At 35.7% G+C, this 22,046-nt stretch overlaps 2 protein-coding genes across 2 annotated transcripts; both read left to right on the top strand.

The window, feature by feature from the left end:
* Positions 1–3,727: 3,727 nt before the first annotated feature.
* Positions 3,728–11,671, top strand: LOC122050375. The gene is made up of 6 exons (XM_042611281.1): positions 3,728–3,839; positions 3,999–4,176; positions 4,261–4,527; positions 4,587–5,160; positions 5,212–7,831; positions 11,411–11,671. Exons 1-5 carry the CDS (start codon positions 3,728–3,730, stop codon positions 7,516–7,518), a joined length of 3,438 nt encoding a protein of 1,145 aa, XP_042467215.1. The 3' UTR covers positions 7,519–7,831; positions 11,411–11,671.
* Positions 11,672–20,675: 9,004 nt separating this feature from the next.
* On the top strand, positions 20,676–21,798 carry LOC122050376 (glucan endo-1,3-beta-glucosidase-like). The gene is made up of 2 exons (XM_042611283.1): positions 20,676–20,754; positions 20,855–21,798. Exons 1-2 carry the CDS (start codon positions 20,676–20,678, stop codon positions 21,796–21,798), a joined length of 1,023 nt encoding a protein of 340 aa, XP_042467217.1.
* Positions 21,799–22,046: the final 248 nt, after the last annotated feature.

A 22,046-nucleotide genomic window follows, 5' to 3' on the forward strand; every position in this document is an offset into this window, starting at 1 on the left:
CACAAACTTGATGGTCACAAGGCTGCTGTTCTCTATGTTCAGGCATGCTATATTACTATATTATTAGCATTGGAATACTTCTGTTAACTGTAACTTACTGTCCTTTTGACTTTATTCCAGTGGTTTCTTGACAAAGTATCAATTTTTAGAAGAGCTGCTGAGGATGGCTTCCTCAATATATGGGATTATGAAGGTATTTGTTTATCTATAATGAAGGTTTTGGAAAGTCATTTTCCCATATATTTTTTTGAGGCCAGTCTTTAAAGACAATAGAGGACCACACTCGTCTTCTATCCATGTGATGATGCCATTCATGCTCAACACTAAAGGCATTTTTTTTGGTGAAATAAGCATCACTGCAATCTTCCATCGCCTCCATTGTCGGGGTTGTTAATTTTAATATAATTAACCTTTATCATGTTAATCGTGATGTGTTTGTCTTAATTATTTGGACTTAACTATATGGATCTTATCTTTCCATTGAGCAATATGCAATATTTTATCACTAGGAATATTGAAATTAATTGATATTAGCTCTGAGTGTACAACCTACATTAACTTTTTTGGATTTTTCAGGTTAAATTATTTATATCCTATCAAAAAATTTATGAGGAGATAAATAAACAAATTTTACATTCCAACTTTTGCCAAAATCTATACTGACAATTTTGTTTCCACAAATGGAATTAGGACAGTATATTTCACTATATGCCCACATCATGCTACATCAAAAGTTCATAAGTACTTGTTTGTGTTCTTGATTCAATGAGGGTTTTAATGCATTAGTGAATACAATTTTTTTCCATTAGATATTGTCCTTTCTGATACTTTGGCTTTCATATGCCTTCTCTACACCTGTCAACATCCACACTTCCAATCAAAACTTGACACTCTTAATTTGATAGCATGTAAACGTTTGTAAAAAACACCCTGTTGGACACAGATCGACACCCATACTGGATGGATACTCTTACTATGATCCAAGTAAATTCTCACAACACAAAAAGCATTAGATGTTTTGTTTCACAAGAGTGAAAACTAGTTGCTTCTACTTAATATGTACATGGTTTATGCATATGGCTTAGGTGAAAAGGAGAAAAGAACCCACACAAATTGGGACGAATTTAGCTCTGACATAGCATGTACAGTAGCTTAGGGATGACCTTAAGCAATTCACACAACATAAAACACATGAATTAAACAACCCATATTAATTGACCTACATCCCAGTAAAGAAAATTTATATGTTGACTTAAGCAATCCTTATGCAACCATTAATGAGTGTAGCATTCTCTCATTTCATAAGCTTATATGGTTGCTTTATTTGCCTAAAATAAGTTACAAACCGAATGTTATGCTTTTGTTACAAACCAGATACTAGTTGGAGACTAAATGATTGCCTAAGAAGAAAGGAATTAGAGATTAGGAACTGCAGTGAGTAGAGTGGCTGGATAAGCTATCTTAAATGGTAACCTTAGGATTAAAGTATTGATTACATTTTTTGAACCTGCTCAACTTCCTCTAAATATCTAACACATTGATACTCGAATTTAACCTAACCTATTAAGATAAATGGGTAATCAAACCTAAAGGGTACCCATTACCATATTTAGCTATACCAATGAATTTCAAGTTCAACTAGAAGTAAGAGTGAGTGTCAATATGCCTGTGGGTACCTCAAGAATAGGGAACTCTTTGTTTTTATGATTTAACCCCTCTTCATTATTTTACTCACCTCTTTTGTTTTTACCTATATTCATGTTTTTCATTAATCAGATAGAGACCCCTAACTACATTATTTAGGCTACAAGCTCGACCTCTACCACATGGCTATAGGGAAAATTTTCTTGTATTTAATTTTCAACTTTTATTTTGTTCTCCATTCATCAAGTTATCAATAATATGCCATTGATTACATATTCATTTAAATAATTTTATGTAACTGAATTTCATAAAATTTATATTACAAGAATAATCAGTTTGTCAATGTGATAACAACCAAGATCATGGTATAAAAATGTTATCAATATTATATAGAGTCTAACAAGTAATGGTATATGAAATCTAGCACTTGTTACATCAATCTATCTGATTAACCCTTTTCTGAATCCAAATTCATCCTTAAATAAAAAAAGATGAAAAATCACCCAGCTCAACGGTAACCATTGTATCAATTCACTAGCAAGAAAAATTTCTCCCAACAGGACTTCATTACTTACTAAACCATGATTTTATGGAATTTATATAGAAATCGCAAAAAAGAAACACACTGAATCATAGTGAGGAAATGATCATGTTGATCCCTAATCTTATCCCTAGCCGATCATTAACATTAAATGTGTGGGAATTTACTAGAATCTACTCCTACATGAAGCAAATGAATAAAAACTAAAAGTAAAGTTTACCTACCCTGTTATGACTTCAGAAGAACATGCTGAATTTTCCATGTATGCTGGCCTTTAATATAGAGGGCTACAAGAGGATTATATCTTAGGTCAAGACACTCCAAATCCATCATAAACCAAAGGGAAAATAGTTTCTACTTACTAGAGGATTGAATGGACCCAAAAGGAAGCTCTAACTTGCTGTTTTGGGTGTTGAACTAAGGAGGCAGCTGCCTTCTTGCCGCATTCCTTGCTACTGTGGTTGGTAGCAGAAATCACAGAAAATAGGGGGCTTAGTGTAGGATATTCAGGATACCAAGATGGCATCAGAGGTAGTACAATAAATAGTATATCTCTTCATCAGAGGTAGCTTTGTTCTTCTATGCTTCACTGGATTTGTTGTGTAGTAATATTTCTTTGTTCAACCATTATCATGCCTAGTAAGTTGTTGTATGACGCTGTCAGTTCTTATCGATTTGTACACTTGAATTAGAAGGAGCAAATTATCTATGTTATATTCTAAGCAGCATATACTAAGTGTCATATATGAAAGTTTTAGATTCTATGTTAATTCGTTATCTTCCACAACAGCCTTTAAAAACTCAGTATTCTATTTTATTTGATACATGTACATATTTATTTTAGTTATTTGACATATGGTGGATTTATGTGTTTTTACAGTTTACAAATCTCAAGTACTCCAGAGTTGAAATTGATGAAGTGCGGTTCGAGTGGGCTGAATGCATGCTAGATTACATTTGAAGTGCGGTTCTACCTTGATGTGTTAAAAGAATGTTCTACCTTGATTTTGATATCTATTAGCTAGCTTTTGATGTAAAAAGAATGTTTGGGTATTTTATGGATATTGTTGTAAGAAGATTATTTATATAATTTGTGAATATTTGTGTATTTTATGGATATTATTGAATGAAGAATATTTGTATAATTTGTGAATATTGTGTTTTTTTTTTGTTATTGTCGGTTTTTCATTGTTTCGGAAATCAAATTTGTGCTGTTAAAAAATATACATATTACATCGATTTTCTACCGCTGCAAAACCAGTGTTATTAACTAATATTACATCGGTCATTTACCGCTGCCAAAACTGGTGTTATTAACATACAATATTACATCGGTTTTACACCGCTGATGAAACAGTGTCGTTAAGTAATACTACACCGGTTAATAACCGATTCGAAGACCGGTGTCGTTAAGTGATACTACACCGGTTTTAACCCGATGTCTAAAATGGCAGACTTTTAACATCGACTTCATAGACATCGGTCGAAAATGAAATAGACACCGGTGGAAAACCGATGTCTATGAAGGTTTTTGTTGTAGTGATGGTACTTGGTCATGGCAGTACACTGAGGGAGTTGGCAGCTCCTGATGGTTCACATCAACCTCTTTGCATTGAGTATCTTGAGTTAGAAGTTGATTTTGAATTAAGATCAGGTATTATACACTTGTTGCTTAAATTTCATGGACATTCAGGTGAGGATCCAAATCGATACCTACAGGAATTCCATGTGGTATGCTCTACAATGAAACCTCAGGGAATTTCGGAGGAGGATATTAAACTGAGATCATTTCCATTTTCTTTGGCTGATGCAGCTAAAGACTGGCTATTCTATTTACCTTCAGGGACTATTACTTGTTGGAGTGATATGAGGAGAGTATTTCTGGATAAATTTTTTCCTGCATCTAGAACAGCATCGATTAGGAAAAGCATTTGTGGAATTCAGCAAGCTACTGGGGAAACACTTCATGAATATTGGGAAAGATTTAAAAGGTTATGCGCAAGCTGTCCACAACATCAAATAAGTGATCAATTGTTAATTCAATATTTCTATGAAGGGTTATTGCTCATGGATAGGAGCATGATAGATGCTGCTAGTGGGGGAGCTTTGGTGAATAAGACACCTAATGATGCTAGGGAGTTGATAGAAACTATGGCAGCAAATTACCAACAATTTGGTACAAGACCTATGGTAGCAAGGGGTGTTCATGAAGCCCAGATTTTACAACCAGGACAGAGTAGAATTGAGAGTAGATTAGAGGAAATGTTGAATAGAATTGAGTTGACAGCAGCTCAGATGACAGGAATCAGCAATTTCAACATCAAGTTGTGGAGCCTGTGCAGGCAATAAAAATATGTGGATTCTGTGCCAGTAGTTGGCATTTAACAGATACTTGTCCCAGTTTGCAATCAGATGGATGCAATTCAACAGCTGAGCAATTCGTAGCAGCAACTAGCGTCTTCCCTAATCGTCCACAATATCAACAAAGTAATCAACCAATTAAGTACGATCCTATGTCACCTACTTATAATCTAGGATGGAGAGATCATCCAAATCTGAGGTATGGAAATATTTCAGCTGCTCAGCAGCCTTTTCCACAACAAATTCATAATAACAATTTTTTAGGAAATCAGAGACCACCAGGGTTTTACAATAGCACAGTTCCGAACAGAATACAACCATTTCAGCAGTTTCAGCAACCTGTTCCATCATTTCAGCAGCCAAGAAAGTCTTTTCCCTCAACTCAAACTGATTTTTCAGTACAAGACATGAAAGAGATTATGCAGCAAATGATGCTTCATCAACAACAGCTTTCATTGCAGTGTACTCATTCAATTCAGCAACAACAGAGGACTGATGCAGTATTACAGAACATTGAAAGACAAGTGAGTCAATTGGTGTCTGCACAGGGACAAACTCAGTTACAGACCTCAAGCCAGCTGCCTTCCCAAACTATTCCAAATCCAAGAGGAAATGTGAGTGCTATCACTCTACGGAATGGGAAAAATGTTTCTGAGAATAAATAGGAAGATTCAGCTGAGCGTTCAAGAGATTTGGATTCAGATTTGCAGATTAAATTTGGTTCTGTTCCTAAATCCATTGCAGTGCAGATTCCAGTGGTGGAACAGAAGCAGACAGAGATTCAGTTACCATTTCCTCAAAGGTTGGTAAAACCTGGGAAGGGTAAGGTTATTGAAAAGTCTAGAGAATTTCAAGAGATGATGGAAATTTTTAGTAGAGTAGAAGTAAATATCCCTCTACTGAAAGCAATCAAACACATTCCAAAGTATGCAAAATTTCTGAAGGATCTATGTGTTAATAAGAAGAAGCTTAAGGGTGATGAGCTGGTTAGTGCAGGGGAAAGTGTTTCTGCATTATTTCAGGCTATGCCGCAAAAATGCAGGGATCCGGGAGTTTTTACTATTCCGTGTAAAATTGGAGAAAACTGTTTTGAAGATGCTATGGTGGATCTTGGGGCATCCATTAATGTAATGCCGAAATCAGTGTTTCAGGCTCATGGAATTGGTCCTCTTCAGCCAACAGGGGTTGTGATCCAATTGGCAAATCGAAGTTTTGCTCATCCAGTAGGAGTGATTGAAGATGTGTTGGTTAAGGTTAAGGAATTGATTTTCCCTGCAGATTTCTATGTTTTGGATATGGAGGGTGATACTTTATCAAGTCATGTGCCAATTATTTTAGGAAGACCATTTTTGAAGACAGCAAAGACTAAAATTGATGTTCATGCTGGAACTCTGTCAATGGAATTTGGTGAAACTATAGTTCAGTATAACATTTTGGATGCTATGAAATATCCAGTAGAGGATCACTCTTTGTTGAGTATAGAGTTATTTGATGAACTGGAAGATAGGTTAGATGGTTACTTACTGGAATGTGCTGCTCTTTTTAATAACTTTGGGGATGATCTGAGTACAGAATGCAGTGACAATTTGGATCAGTATGTTTTTGCTTCAGAGACAAAGGACTGTGAGGGAGTCTGTGTAGTTGAGGTTGAATCTGGAAAGGCACTTCCTTCTGTTTTGCAGCCACCAAAGTTGGAGTTGAAAGTTCTTCCGAGCCATTTGAAATATGCTTATTTAAGGAAAGATGAACAACTACTAGTCATTATTTCTAAAGATCTTGATGCTGTACAGGAGGAGAGATTGTTGAATGTTTTGAGGCATAATCAAAAGGCGATTGGGTGGACTCTCGCAGATTTAACAGGGATTAGTTCTTCTATTTGTACACATAGGATTTTGTTGGAAGAAGATGCTAAACCTGTGCGACAACCACAAAGGAGACTTAACCCAATTATTCTTGATGTAGTTAAAAAAGAAGTTGTTAAGTTGCTGCAAGCTGGGATTATCTATCCTATTTCGGACAGCAAGTGGGTAAGTCCGGTGCAAGTGGTGCCTAAGAAATCGGGAATTACTGTGGTGGCAAATGAGGGCAATGAATTGATTCCTACAAGGGTACAAAATAGTTGGAGAGTGTGCATTGATTATAGGAGACTTAATCAATCAACAAGGAAGGATCATTTTCCATTACCCTTTATTGATCAAATGTTGGAGAGGTTGGTGGGGAAGACACATTATTGTTTTTTGGATAGATATTCAGGATATTTTCAGATTTGCATAGCACCTGAGGATCAAGAGAAGACCACTTTTACATGTCCTTTTGGGACTTTCGCTTATAGAAGGATGTCGTTTGGACTGTGTAATGCCCCAGGTACATTTCAAAGGTGCATGGTAAGTATCTTTGCGGATCTTCTTGAGCATTGCATGGAAGTGTTTATGGACGATTTTACTGTTTACGGTTTTTCATTTGATGCATGTTTGGATAGTTTGTCTTGTGTTTTGCATAGATGTGTAGAAAAGAATTTGGTTTTGAATTTTGAAAAGTGTCATTTCATGGTTCAGCATGGTATAGTTTTGGGTCATATTGTTTCTGAAAAAGGTATTGAGGTGGATCCAGCTAAGATTAGTGTGATTGTTGCTTTATCATATCCCACATGTGTGCGGGAGGTTCGTTCTTTTCTTGGGCATGCAGGTTTTTATAGAAGATTTATCAAAGATTTTAGTATTATTGCTTTACCTTTGTCACGGTTGTTGCAGAAGGATGTGGAGTTTGTGTTTGATGAAAAATGCAAGGAAGCTTTTGATAGACTCAGGGAAGCTCTTATTTCTTCTCCTATTATGTGTGCCCCTAATTGGTTGTTACCTTTTGAACTTTTGTGTGACGCTTCTAATTTTGCAGTTGGAGCGGTTCTAACTCAAAGGGTTAATGGAGCGCCTCATGTTATTAGCTATGCATCAAAAACATTGGATTCTGCTTAAAGCAACTATACAACAACTGAGAAAGAGCTTTTAGTTATTGTTTTTGCTTTGGATAAATTTTGGTCTTATCTTCTTTGTTCTCATGTTATTGTTTTTTCTGATCATGCAGCTCTCAAGTTTCTTCTCAAGAAAAAAGATGCAAAGCCTCGATTGATTCGTTGGATGCTCCTACTTCAAGAATTTGACATTGAAATACGAGATAGGAGTGGGAAAGAGAACTTGGTGGCGGACCATTTGAGTAGGATTGGTAGTGATATGGATACTATACCAATTGTAGATGTATTTCCTGATGAACATCTTTTCCGGCTACAAGGTAGGTTGCCATGGTATGTTGATCTTGTCAATTATTTGGTTGCTGGTGTCTTTCCTGTGCATTCTTCAAGAATTCAATGTGATAAACTTAAGAGTGATGCAAAGTATTATGTATGGGATGACCCTTACCTTTGGAAATTTGGTAGTGATCAGGTGATAAGGAGATGTGTATCTGATAATGAATTTCAATCTATACTTTCCTTTTGTCATTCACTTGCGTGTGGGGGGCATTTTGGGCCTCAACGTACAGCTAGAAAAGTTTTAGATTCAAGATTGTATTGGCCCACTCTATTCAGGGATGCTTTTGAGTTTCATCGGACTTGTGAGAATTGCCAAAAGATGGGGAATATAGGACGTAGACATGAAATGCCTCAACAACCTATTTTGTTTTGTGAAATTTTTGATGTATGGGGTATTGATTTCATGGGTCCTTTGCCTATTTAATTTGGTTTTGTTTACATTTTATTAGCTGTTGATTATGTGTCAAAATGGGTGGAGGCCATTCCCACCAGAACTGACGATTCTTCTGTTGTTGTGAACTTTGTTAGGTCTCATTTATTTTGCAGATTTGGATTGCCTAGAGCTATTATTAGTGACCAAGGATCTCATTTTTGTAATAAGCATATGAGGACACTCATGAGTAAGTATGGTGTGGTTCATATGGTTTCTACTTCTTATCACCCACAAACAAATGGTCAAGCCGAAGTTTCTAATAGGGAGATTAAGCAAATTCTTGAAAAGACAATAAAACTGGATAGGAAGGATTGGAGCAGGAGACTTGATGATGCTCTTTGGGCTTATCGAAAAGCTTACAAAACACCTATTGGGATGTCTCCATATCGAATCATTTTTGGAAAGGCTTGTCACTTGCCGGTTGAGGTGGAGCATAGAGCATATTGGGCTGTGAAATCTTGTAACATGAATCTGGGAGAGGCTGGTGATGAGAGGAAGTTACAGTTGCAAGAGCTTGAGGAGCTTAGGTTAGAGGCTTATGAGAGTACCCGGATTTACAAAGAAAAAACAAAAGCTTTTCATGATAAACAGATATTGAGAAAGGAATTCCATAAGGGAGACAAGGTTCTGCTATTTAATTCTAGACTTAAATTGATATGGGGTAAGTTGAAGTCTAGGTCGGAGGGACCTTATTGTGTTACTAATGTGTTTCCTTATGGTGTTGTTGAGATTCAGGAAATTTCTACTGGGAGAGTTTTCAAGGTGAATGGACATCATCTCAAAGTGTTCTTTGAAGGTGCTGAGGGAGGATTCAAGGAGAAATTGTATTTTGAAGAAGCTGCATATATATCTTGAGAAAAAAAAGGGAAGTGTGGTTTGTTTGTCTTTCCTTTTAATTCTGTTAGTTTGCAATTGTTTTGGTTTTTTGTAGTTTAATCGTTTTTTATTTCACTTTGTGTAAATAAATTGTTTCTTTAAGTAGTACTGATGATTCTTGTTTTGGATTTGTAAAGGGTTTTATATATGATTCATCAGTGCTAAATTCTTTACATATCTTGTTGGATAACTTCATGAGTTCAATGGGTAAGATGGTGGATTTTAACTTGAGTAGTTGAGTTCATTTAATACCTAGTGAGGATCATTCTGGTGGCCTATCTAATTAATTTTGTGTGATATGCACTTCAACATGGATCTCTAGAATTTGCCTTGTTCCTTTTCAAAATTGCAATTGTTATACATTAAGCATGAGGATGATGAAAGATTTTCTGTTCTTGGTCCTGTTTTTTTTTTGAATCTTTCTACTTTATCTTCTATTTTCTTATTCTTCTACATGTTTCTTTAGTGTGCTAGGATTGTTTTTGATGAGTTTCTTTGTTCGAGACGAACAACATTCTAAGTGTGGGGGGAGGTGCATGTGATGCAAATGTTGTAGGGAATGCTTGGATTTTTGCTGACTTTAAGCCGTTGTAGTTGATTTCTGTAAGAAGTGGAGTTTTGGTACCAAGAGAATTAAGTTGGAATTTTGAGCAGTGAACTTTAGAGAAATATTGAGTTGGAAGAGGTGCTATTGTAGTAAACTGGAAGAGATTTAAGTTTTGACCAAGGGATTAAATTTTTCTTAGTCCAGTTTCGTAAAAAAAAAAAAAAAGTTCTTTGAATTCTGGAAATTTCTGAAATCAACTTGGTCAAATATTTTGGATGTGGTAGTTAGTTAGAATGAGTAATCATTTCATTATATTTTTCTGGAAATCTGGACTTGGAATTCTTTGAAGCTATATAGTTTGTGCAGCTAACTTGGGTGATATTATGCAAACTACTTGAGAAGGAAAAGCAAAACTATAATTGGACAAGAAGAGTTCTTGAATGAATTCTGGAATGTGTATTGTCTTGTAGGCTGAGAATTGGATGTTCAATAAAGTTCTTCATTGTATTAATTTGGATATTCTAGTGATAATTTCTAGTTCCAGGAGGTAGAGAATTAAACAGTGAAGCTTTATAACAAGAACTGCTGGGAAATTTCAGTTGTTGCAATCCTGTACTATTCCAATTTTGAATTTAAATTTTGGATTCAGTTCAGGGAATTCTTGTTTTGTTGATAAAGAATGTGATTTAAGTCACAGTTGAATGTTTGGAAACAGATGAAGGATTCTTCTATACAAAGTAAAGTTGGAAAGTGAAAACTAAGCAAGAGGATTGGGTTATTATGTAGAACCAAGATTGGAGGTGCAAGGAGATTACAAGTTGAATTTATTCATTTAGTCATTTAGGAAGTTTAAACTTCATTGAGTTTGTATATTTCAGATGATATTATTCAGGAAGTTGGATATCTGGATTTGAATTTTATGGGTTGTTGAATGGGAACGACAAGCTTGATCACGAATCTTGGTTACTTAACAAAATCCTTAAGTGGAAGAGTTAGTTGATAGAGGAATGATGTTTTTAGTAATTGGAGTGGTAAAAGAACAAGTAGAAATTTATCAAAGATAGTTCCCAGCACTACTATTTCTTCCTTATCTTCATGGTCTACAATCAGTGTCTAATACAATTTCAATTACCCTTTTGACTTCAATTTCATTGTTAAAATCTTTTTGATTCATGTTTTGTTATATCAGAGCAGTGGAGAATGAGGAAAAAGGCAAGCATATGGTAGTGAAGTGTGTAAGTAGCATAGAGTGGAACTCTACTTCAGAATTAGATTAGGAGAGTGTTGGAGATTAATTCTCAACCGGGAAGGATGAATTGTTCTCGATTATTTGAGTATCTGAACCCATTTTACTGATTGAACTATGAAGGTTATAGGACTTGAATGTTTGATTAGATTGATGGGCATAGATAATTACTTTTTACATTCTTTAATACATTGTCAGTATGGCTCAAAGAAGTGATATTGAGTTTTCTTTTTCGGAGTCATTTTAATTTGCCGGGATGGTCAAAAGCAAGTGTGGGGGAATTTGATAGAGTTTATTTGTGGTTAATCATTTTTAATTGTTCTCTTCGAAATCTTATTCTTTCATCAAGTTTTAAGTGCATTTTCATTATGTTTAATAACTCTAGTCGTTATTTGGAATTATGATATGGAAATGCAAGTACGGGGTATTTTGTTGAAAATTTTAATTAATCTTTGTAGAATATTGAAGAGGAGGTTTTCATTCAGATTCAAGCTGTGGAGTTTCTGGACCGTGGGATTCGAGTTTTGGAGAATCTGGGTCGTATAAGAGATCTAAGTTCCGGAAACACTATAAATTAGAGAGGGAAGCTATAGAAAGGGGGATCAGTGATTTTTCTCTGGAAAAGGAAGAAACGGGAGAACGGAGTGGAGGGTGGAGTTCATCTTCAACACTCTCCTGCAGTCGCCACTGATCCGGAAGAGAAAATGCAGATCCACTGAGACTTGTTTTCCAGATCTGGAGTTGGAAGGGCTGGGTTAGTTACAATCTAGATCTGGATCAGAATACTTCATCAGAGTTTGGTTGTATGTTTCCTAGCTTTGTGAGTGCTTGGGGGATCCCAGCTCATTAGATCTATACTCTATTTCTTTTCTTCAGATTTAATTCGATTCCTTTCTTCGTAAGATTTCCTGTTAGTTTCACTCGTGTCATTTTGGTTTAATATCGTGGATCATCTTATACTTGCTTTTGGTTGTAGGTAATAATATGATCTTAGATGCAAAACTTCTACTCTTGGTTCCATTTGACTTTGAATTAGAGTTTTGTAATTACTATGTGATTTTAATTCATTTCTTCTGGTTTTAATTCGTCAGATTTAATTTCAGTTTTAAGTAGAATTTTATAAGTAATATTTTTGGTTAAATAGATGCTTCCAGAACTTGGTTTTAATAATCATTCATCTTTTAAAAATGTTGATCATGGAAACTTAAATACAGGTAGGAATTTCTAGTCAAATTGGTTTTGCATTATCAAAGGAAACTCCATAGCAGCTGTGAAATAAATCAGATTGATGAATTAATAGCACTGTGAAGTCTTTGCGAATCAATCCTGGAGTCTACTTACCAATTTAGGGTGAAAGAGACTTTAGTTAACATTTGAAACCAAGATTTTAACGACACTAATTTTGGCTATCAGTAATCAACTAAGGTAGTCGATTACCATAGCTTGAGCCACTAAGGTAATTGCTGAAGTTTGAATCACGAGAAAGGTCTTTTAATCAATTAAAACACTGTAAGTGATTAGGATAATCGCTTACGGAGATTTATGCTTCGAACATAATGATTATGTTCGAAGCTTAAGCGATTAAGCTAATCGCTTAAGCTATTTCTCACGATCGAACAGAATGTTGCTGAATCAATCTGGCTAATCAATTTAGAAATGCCTAATCAATTGGGGTAGTCGATTAAGGTTGAAAATATAGTTGTTTATGAAGGTTGCTAATGTCGTAATCGATTAAGGAGTTTCCTAATCGATTAAGGTGCCAATGGTAACCCTAGAAAAGAGGTTTTCGAGCACTATTTCAAACGACTCTTCATACCATCTTCTTAGCTAGTTCTTGGAAGCCTAGGGTTGAGGTGTTGCTACACTTCTAAGCTTCAAGAGGCAGTTAAAGTAAGAAAAGCTCTAGGGATTCAAGGTTCAAAGTGTTAGTAAATTTATATTTACATTTGATTCCTTGTTTCGAATTGTATTTTCTTGTACTTAAGTTGTAAAAGGTTTCTCCACCTCCGGATTGCTTCCGAGAAGGAGTTATTTTCCTAATGGAGAGTACGTCGTATGTGGATCCTTGTATTAGTGACATCTTCTTGAGGTGGATACCAAATAAATCTTTTTGTTAGCATTGAGGAGCTTTTGCGTCGAGTTTTATCCACTGTAACATTATTATCGATGAAACGCGAGAAGCTATTCATCCCCTCTAGCTCCAAAGTATCCCAACAATTGGTATCAGAGCGAGATCGCTCTTCACCGGACTCATCATCGAAAGGACAATGAGTCAGAGGAAGAAGAAGTTGAAGCTCCAATTTTAACAAGTCAAAGATTTCAAAAGCTCAACTTCAAGATGGATTTCCGAGATGGACTCGAATATGGCACAAGGATGCCTCCACCATTCACATCAACAAGTTTTAATCTTTAGAAATAAGAGATTCAAAATTTCTTCATGATGAAGATAGAGCAATGGTTAGCTCGCATGGAAGGCTTTCAAGCTCCAACAAATGATAAAGGCAAGCTCATCAAGAAGAGAAATTGGAGTCAAGAGAAAATTTAAAGATGTGAGACCAATGATAAAGTGACCAAGCTATTAGTCAATTTATTGCCTAGCAACATCTTGAGCAAGATAGGAGAATTTGAGGATGACAAGGAGCTTTGGAGCAAATTGGTAAAGATTCATGAAGAACCCTCCACTACACCAAATCAAGACAAATCCAATGAGGGCAACTCATTGAATCAAGAAGATGAGGAGTCCGAAGTTGAGAGATGCTCAACATCGAAAGAAGAAGATCAAGAAGCTTCATCCTTAATGGAGTGCAATGAAAAAGGAAAAGAGGGTGCATACTCTTTGTTTCATGTGTAAGAGGTTGAAGATGAGAGGCCTCCACCTCTAGGATTGAAAGGGAGCGTCATTCATTGACATCAGAGCAAGAAGAAGCTTCTACTTACGGGTCAAATGGAGAGGAACATGATGCTACCTCCACAAGTCAAGAAAAATAAAATGGAGGATCATGTGCCACCCCTACAAACGAAGGTATAGAAATTTCAATTAGAAATAATAAAAATCATATTATTTTCTTTGATTCTTGGGAGAAAGGGCATTACAAAAGTAAGTGTCCTAAGTTGACCAAGGAAAAAGGTCAACTGGCACCAAGGGTTAATGAGAAGTCGAAGACGGTCAGACCCATGGTGCACAAAGGCAAGTAGCACATTGTGTGCTTCTCTTGCAAATAAAATGGACATTGTCGGAGCCAGTATCCAAAGAGGAAGAATTCGACCAAAGTCAAAAGAGGAAGCTTGAGTCATGAGAGAGCTTCTAAGGGAAAACTCAAGGTATCATTTATTGAACCAATTCCTTTGACCCATGATAAAATCATTCTAGATCTAGTTTATATCACTTTAACACTATTTATCATGAAAATAGGAAGCATGATAGAGTTGATAGAGTTAAGAAAAATATGTAGCATATCATGTGAAAACTACTATACCTAAGGTTAGGAAGGTAGATAACTTTCTAAGGATTTTAGATATATGTCTAAAAATAAAAAAGCTCATAAAAATCAAGGAAAATCTAAATCAAATGATTTAAGATTGGAAAATCAAGTTTTGAGATCAAGGCTTGAAAAATTAGAAAAGATCCTTAAAAAATGAAAAATATCTTAAGGGGCAAAATAAGCACAACATAGGTTTAGGAATGCGAGAACCATCTAATGGTCATAAAGGTTTAGGATAAAAACCCAAAGCCAAGAAGGATGTCTCTTCTTATCTTAGAGTTCTATATAGCTATGAAACTAACCCTGCGTCTAGGGGTCAAGCCAAGGTTACAAGGGAGGTCATTCCTAGAACTAACCTTGAAAAAGACAAATGTGACTAATGCTTTTAAGAGGCCTAAGAAAGTCAATAAGAAGGTCACAAGGGAAGTTATCCTTAGAGTTGACCTAGAAGAGATGAGTGTGACCAAGGCTTCTAAGAAGCTTAAGAAGGTATCAAGGGTAGTTATCCCTAGTGAATGCATAGAACAGCCAAGGAGCACCAATTAATTTTAGGTTCCTAAGAATATTTTCTCTACACTCTAGATGGGTTTAGAGAGTGCAACTCTAATTGAAAGAGTAGCTAACCCAACTTTTATAATGTTGACACTTGAAAGATATTTTCAAGGTAGTTGTACTTCTTGAAAATTAAAAGGTTTTAATGGTGACTCTTTTGAAGAGTAAAATGTGCCAAAATTTGAGGAATTGAACTTAATTTAAATTGGCACAAATAAGAACATGGTAAAAGAAATGTCAAGTTGGGTTTTGACATTTTCTTAGAAGGAAAAGGGGGGCAATCTAGGATTAATCTTAAGTTAGTAAATTTTTAGAGATACTTAGATAGATAATCTAGGTATATTTATTTATGCTAAATTGCAATGATTGTTTGCCCATCCTATGTCATGACATCATACTTTACATTTATTCTTATTATGAAAAATATAAAAATACCATGTCATGTCATACATATATCATGTAGCTAAAATAGTTTTTCTTTTGAAAAATATTCATTTTGATATATGCCATAAATTTTCATGCATTATTTTAAATTTCTTGTAATTAAGGACAATGTCATTTACTAACAAGTGTGGTAAACGAATTTATCAACAAGTGACATTCTAAGTGGATGATCATATTTTAAAATGTCTAGATAGATATGCATGATCCCTTAGATTAGAGAAAAATCAAAATTTACATCTAACAAAGACCATAAGGTGACTTGTATGTGTTTTAGTAAATATTAGATACAAGTGAGATATTAGGATGATGAACAAGACTCAAGATGTTGATCTAGTACATCTATTTGAGTTTTAGCTTCATTAAAACACATAGTTATGTGTTATCTAATCATTTGAAATGCTAGTGTACAAGTCATGTACACTTAGCTCAGGAACATGTTTGGTAATTAATTTTAAAAATGATTTCAAAATAATTTTGGAAAACCTTGGTAAAGATTATTTATTGATAGTAATCACCATTGGAAAGTTAAACACAATCTTAGAAAAAACATTAAAGTTTTCAAGAGTTTTCAATTTTATATCAATATTTGAAAATAAGATATATTTTTTAAAAAAAAAATATTTTTTTTCATGATAGTATATGCCTTAAATAATGTCTACAAGAATTTTCACAATTTTTAGAATTTTATAGAATTTTTAGGGTATTTCTAAAATTTGGCTGAAATCGATTTTAGAAATCAGAAATGGTAACCAACTAAGCTAGTTGATTGACACATCCTAATCAACTAAGGTAGTTGATTAGGAGAATTTTCGTGAACACAATAGCTCACGGAATTGATTACAGTAATCGATTAACACCTAGGAATCGATTGAATCATAACTTTAGTCGATTACGATTGGTCTTAAGTGATTACGAGCTTTGTTTGGGCGCTTAAGATCTTGATTTCAGCTTAAATAAGTTTATTTAAGTTGAATAAGCTATGCTTAGTCATGTTAACCATTCCTAACCCTAGGAAGTGCCTAAATAAGCATTCAAGGGTAGTTTTATTGTTGAAACAAGAGAGGATTGGTTAAAGAAAGACTAAGTTAAGGTTTAGGATGAGGTTTGCATTTAATTTGATTATTAAACCTCAAAACTTAAAAAAAAAAATTTCCTAAAGGTTTAGGAATACGAAGTCATTGTTGGTGCAATGATAGAAGTTTAGAGCATGTTTTGAGGGGAGCTACTCCTTAGAGACATGTATTTATGAAACCATGGAAGGTTGTAAACTTTCATTGTGATGAATGCTCAAGATTAAGCATTAAAAAACAATGGAAGATTGGATATCTTCATTGTTGGAGTGTGAATGCTCTAGGATGAGCATTGAAAAATGAGTTAATGCTCAAGGATGAGCATTGGGCATAATGAAGGGTATGAGACCTTCATTGTGGGATTGTGAACAAAAAGTAAGGTTGTAAACAATGTATGAATAACTCTTTAGAGGGAGAATTTTGATGTGTGCCAAAGGGGGAGAATGTAGGGTTTATGTTAAAGCTTCTTAACCAAAAAGGGGAAGTTTGTCCTCTTAGTAACGGAGAAGGAAGGAAACCCTCAATCATGTTTTGGCGTGAAGAAGAAGTTAAGGCTTGCATAATTTAAATGTATTGTCAAACATAAAAAAAAGGGAGATTGTTGGTGCAATTACCCTAGGTCAAGGTTGACCAGTTTAACTAAGCTTGAGTTCGCTCAAGTTTGAGTTTTGATGTTTGACAATATATAGACATTGCAAGTGCAATTGTCCGTATGGGGAGATTGTTGGTGCAATTCTCCATTGGTCAAGGTTTTACCAATTTTGTGTGAAGAGTCATGTAGGTCAAGGTTGATCGAATACTTGACTAGAAAGTCCTAACTGGAGGTTCGGCAAGGGAAAGTCCAACAGGAAGGTGGATAGAAGAAGAAAATCCAAGTGGATCACTGTTGACCAGACACTTGGTATGGAAAATCTTGGTGAGTGAAGTCAGGAAGTTAGAAAGCCTTTGTAAGTGAAGCTAGGTAGTAGAAAAATCATAGTGAGTGAAACTAGGTAAAAGTCCTGGTGAGTGAAGCCAAGTAGTTGAAAACCCTAATGAGTGAAGTTAGGCAGAAGGAAAATCCTAGTGAGTGAAACTAGGTAAATGTCTTGGTGAGTGAAGCCAGGCAGTTGAAAGTATTGGTGAGTGATGTCGGACAATTGAAAATCCTGGTGAGTGAAACTAGATAAAAGTCCTAGTAAGTGAAGCTAGATATGTGGAAATCTAGGCAGATTAAGGATGATGGGGCACCCCATGATTGGAAGCCCAAGTAGGTCAAATGATTAACCGGATACTTAGCAAGAAAAGTCCAAGTGGGTCAAAGGATTGATCGGACACTTTGTGAAGAAGTCATTGCAGGTCAATGTTAACCAGATGCTAGGCAAAGATGATTTCCAATAGCTCAAAGTTGATCGGATGTTGGGTAAAGGAATCCTAGACTAACTCAGAGGCTTTACAAAGAAAAAGTGGCGCATCCACCCCTTATGAGATGATGGGAAGTTATTCAAAAAATCCAACCTGACTTTAAAGGAAAAGAAGAATACTCCTTTCATTTTTTGGGGGTAAAAGAAATAATGGAAAACTCAAGGAGATAGAGACATTTGGTATAGTCGAAAGAGGATGACTATGCCAATGAGGATGCAGAGAGAGAGTTTGGGCTAAGCTGAGATAAAGGAATACTAAAATACTAAAATACTTTAGATAAAATTTTGGGATGGGAAAGAGAAGCTCATTCAATAAGTGACTTCTGAAAAATGTCATGAAACCGAGAGGAGGACAATCTAGGTGGTCATTACCATTTGAGACTGCTGGGTCGTGGTTGGAAATAATCTTATAGGTCATCCTTATTTGATCCAATTCTCTACCGTTAAAATCTAACTCAACGGATCTGTACCAAAGAGTAGAAGGTGACTCCGCAGCCATCGGGAGGTACAATACAAGGTAGCAAAAGCTATAGCTTGTGGCTAGATGATTAGCACTTGATCAACGTCATGGGTGAAGCCAAAGAACAAGACAACTTATTGAGAGGTTGTACACAGAGCGCTAGGAGATAAAGACCACAAAGACAACGAACACAAAAGCAAGGATTGTCTGATAAAAGAAATGACATCTCTCTTCGACCTAATATACCCTCCCTCATTCAATATGACTATTGGATCACTATAATCATGAGGGTGAGATGGATTTTTAGCCATTTCATTAAGCACATGGATCAAACCAAACCTCAGTAATCATTGCACTTCGGATAATGCTCTATTTTCTTTGCAGGTCATCACATCACATTAATAAGATTCAACCTCGAAAACGAAAACATACTAACATAGTCCGGACTTGAGGATCGAGATAGATTGCATATGGTGCACATTTAATAGGCATGGCCACATTTAATGCGCAATGTCAATTGTAACACGTGTATGATTCAATATGTGGTTGTTACAGTTAGGACAGACTGAACTACTATATTCGACTACATAATAGTTCAGTCAGTCGGACTTTCATCTCCTTAAATAGTACTTGAAAGGGAGACTGGTGATATAAGAGGTAATCTCAAAGGGTGCCACTTGGTTAAAGAGAAGTCAATATCTTGCGGAAGTGGTCATCAAAGTGAACAGAAGGCCGCTCCTCGACTCTATGTCGCTCTCGATTCTGTGTCATTTCCAATTCGACGCCCAAGTCAGTTCTATGTAGTTCCTGACTCGATGCCATAGTTGGCTCCGTATTGTTCCAGACTCGACGTCACTACCTGCACTAGGTCACTTCCCAAATCAACGTCGTTCCTAGTGTTGCGTCGTCTCTGGCTCTAAGTCAACAGAAATCTAATCTTTAACTCCAAGGCTTCCCCAACTCTAGGTAATCTCCGACACCAGGTTGTTTCAACTCTGGGTGATCTGCGACTCCAGGTCCCGATTCTGGGTGTTCTCCAACCCCTAGTCGTCTCTAACTCCAAGTTTCCTAGATCCAGATTGGAACCCCAGCAACAAAGACGAGGAGCTGTTGCTCGCAAAAGATAAGGATAACATGGTCATTATTTCTAAGGGAAACGGCAACCATTTAGTCCGAAATAGGTGGGTACAATAGTTATTTATTTCAGAAAACATGGGTAACACAAATGTAAATCTCCGAACACTTGAAAAACGTAAGAGTATAATCACAACTCTATAAAATGTCGCCCTCTCTTGTGGCCGTAGGTACACACACACCTTTAGACTTCTAGAAACCCTAATTCACCGTTTTTCTTCTTCTTCTTCATTCTCCTCTGTCGGAGACTTGAGCATCAGAGGAATTGCACTGAATAACCCTCGTTCGTCGTTCTAACTCTCTTCTTGTTTTCTTTCATTTAGACCCTAATTAATTCCTATACCAATTTCTATTGTTCTTTGGTGATTGACAATAAAGTAAATATAAACGTCAACTTACCGATAGTTCTTTCATCAACTGTCTCAGACAAGATCAATATCTATCAATGAGAAGTACAAGCCTTGTGTGATTGATTATATCATTACAATCCATTCGTCCTTAATGAGTGTTCATTAATTTCCTATTCCAAAATATGCGAATACCAGAATTTATTCAAGTTTTTTTTGAAAGTATAAATACAATAACAAGCAATACTTGACATATTGAGCTTGGCATTTTTTAAAAAAAAAAAAGTTTATGAGCGCAAATCACATCAATTTACAAATTATATTAACTTATCAAATTTCAACTATGCTCTTAATTTATATTTAAATACTTTAAAAATAATATTATAATTTAATAAAAAATATTCTCATTGATGAAAAAGTGTTTTTTTAAAAAAACTATAATTTCAACTTTCATTGTTTTCTATTAATAGCATCGACAGAGATTATTATAATAATATATCAAAGGAAAAAAAAATATAAATGCTGGTTTTTAAGACCTTTAAAAAATTATTATATTTAGGGGTTTTCTTTCTTATATATATTTTTATTTCTCTAGAATTTACATGAATTTAATATTTTCTATTTATTATAAAACTAATTAGTAACTTATTTATTACAAAAAAAATGTTACTTGCTAAGGAAATACGTTGAATCATTATTAATATTTTAATTCTTTTCTCCTTATGTTTCCAAATAACCTTTAAAGTCACCATTACCATCTCTATATAACTAGAGTTTTACATTACTTCTACACGACAAATCTATCGTTCTACCTACTACGAAAGCAAAGCCATGGCTATGCGAAATATTCATTATTCTTCCATTGCCATTGTGGTGCTAATCGTCTCGACTGCTTTTATGGTTCCGACAAGTAATTTTTCCCATAATTATTTTTATTATTATTATTATTTGTTTATATTTTAAAATATTTGTGTAATTAATTATTATTTGCTAATATGAATTTTGGGCAGGAGTGAGTGCTATTGGAGTTTGTTATGGAAGGGTAGGAAATAACTTGCCACCACCTCCAGAGGTTGTGGCTCTGTTCAAGTCCAACCAAATCGATCGCATGAGAATTTATGAACCGTACCCTGATGTGCTTGCCGCCTTGGCTGGATCCAACATAAGTCTCATAGTCGGGACGCTCAACCAAGACGTGCAACGATTGGCCCTTGATGTTTCGGCGGCTCAAAATTGGGTCAAAACCAATATAGTCCCCCACATCGGCAATGTCAACTTTCGTTACATCAACGTTGGCAATGAGATCATTCCGAGTGATATGGCTCAGTTCATCCTCCCCGCCATGTGCAATGTCCAAAGTGCACTACTCGCGAACAACATTAACACCATCAAAGTTACCACTTCGGTGGCCATGACTGTGCTCGGGGCTTCATATCCACCTTCGGCCGGGGATTTCACGGTCGCGGCAAAAGTTATCATCAGCCCCATTGTGCATTTCCTCGCGGCGAATGAGGCTCCGCTCCTTGTGAACATTTACCCATATTTTGCGTACAAGGATAACTCCAAGGATATTTCATTGGACTATGCCTTATTCAAAGCGACCAGGGTGATAGTTCAAGATGGAAATTTTGGATACCAAAATCTATTTGATGCAATGTTGGATTCGGTCAATGCGGCGATGGAGAAAGTTGGAGGGGCAAGTGTGGGTGTCGTGGTTTCCGAGAGTGGTTGGCCATCCGGCGGTGACTTTGGAGCGGAAGTCAACAATGCTGGCACTTACAATCAGAATTTGATCAACCATGTTGCGAAAGGGACACCAAGGAAGCCTGATCCAATTGAGACATACTTGTTCGCGATGTTCAACGAGAATCAAAAAGGTCCAGCGGAGTTGGAGAAGTTCTTTGGTCTCTTTTTTCCGGACAAGACACCGGTTTATCCTTTGAAATTTACCTAAGTGTGAGAGATGAATAAGTTTAAGTTGTAGAGCATGTGCTTTGCCCATCATCATGTTTGTGTAATAAGTTTGATGGATATTGAATAAGATTGATCTCGGATCAAATTGAATTACTTTTTCTTCATAATTTAATTTTTTTTATAATTATGTTTGTGTGCTAAATCTATGAATATTAAATATAAATTGATCTCCGTGTAATGTAGACTGAAGTGGTCGTTCCATATCCATAATTCAATTTGTTAATGATA

This window comes from Zingiber officinale, chromosome 3A (assembly GCF_018446385.1).
Source record: "Zingiber officinale cultivar Zhangliang chromosome 3A, Zo_v1.1, whole genome shotgun sequence".
Taxonomy (NCBI): Eukaryota; Viridiplantae; Streptophyta; class Magnoliopsida; order Zingiberales; family Zingiberaceae; genus Zingiber; species Zingiber officinale.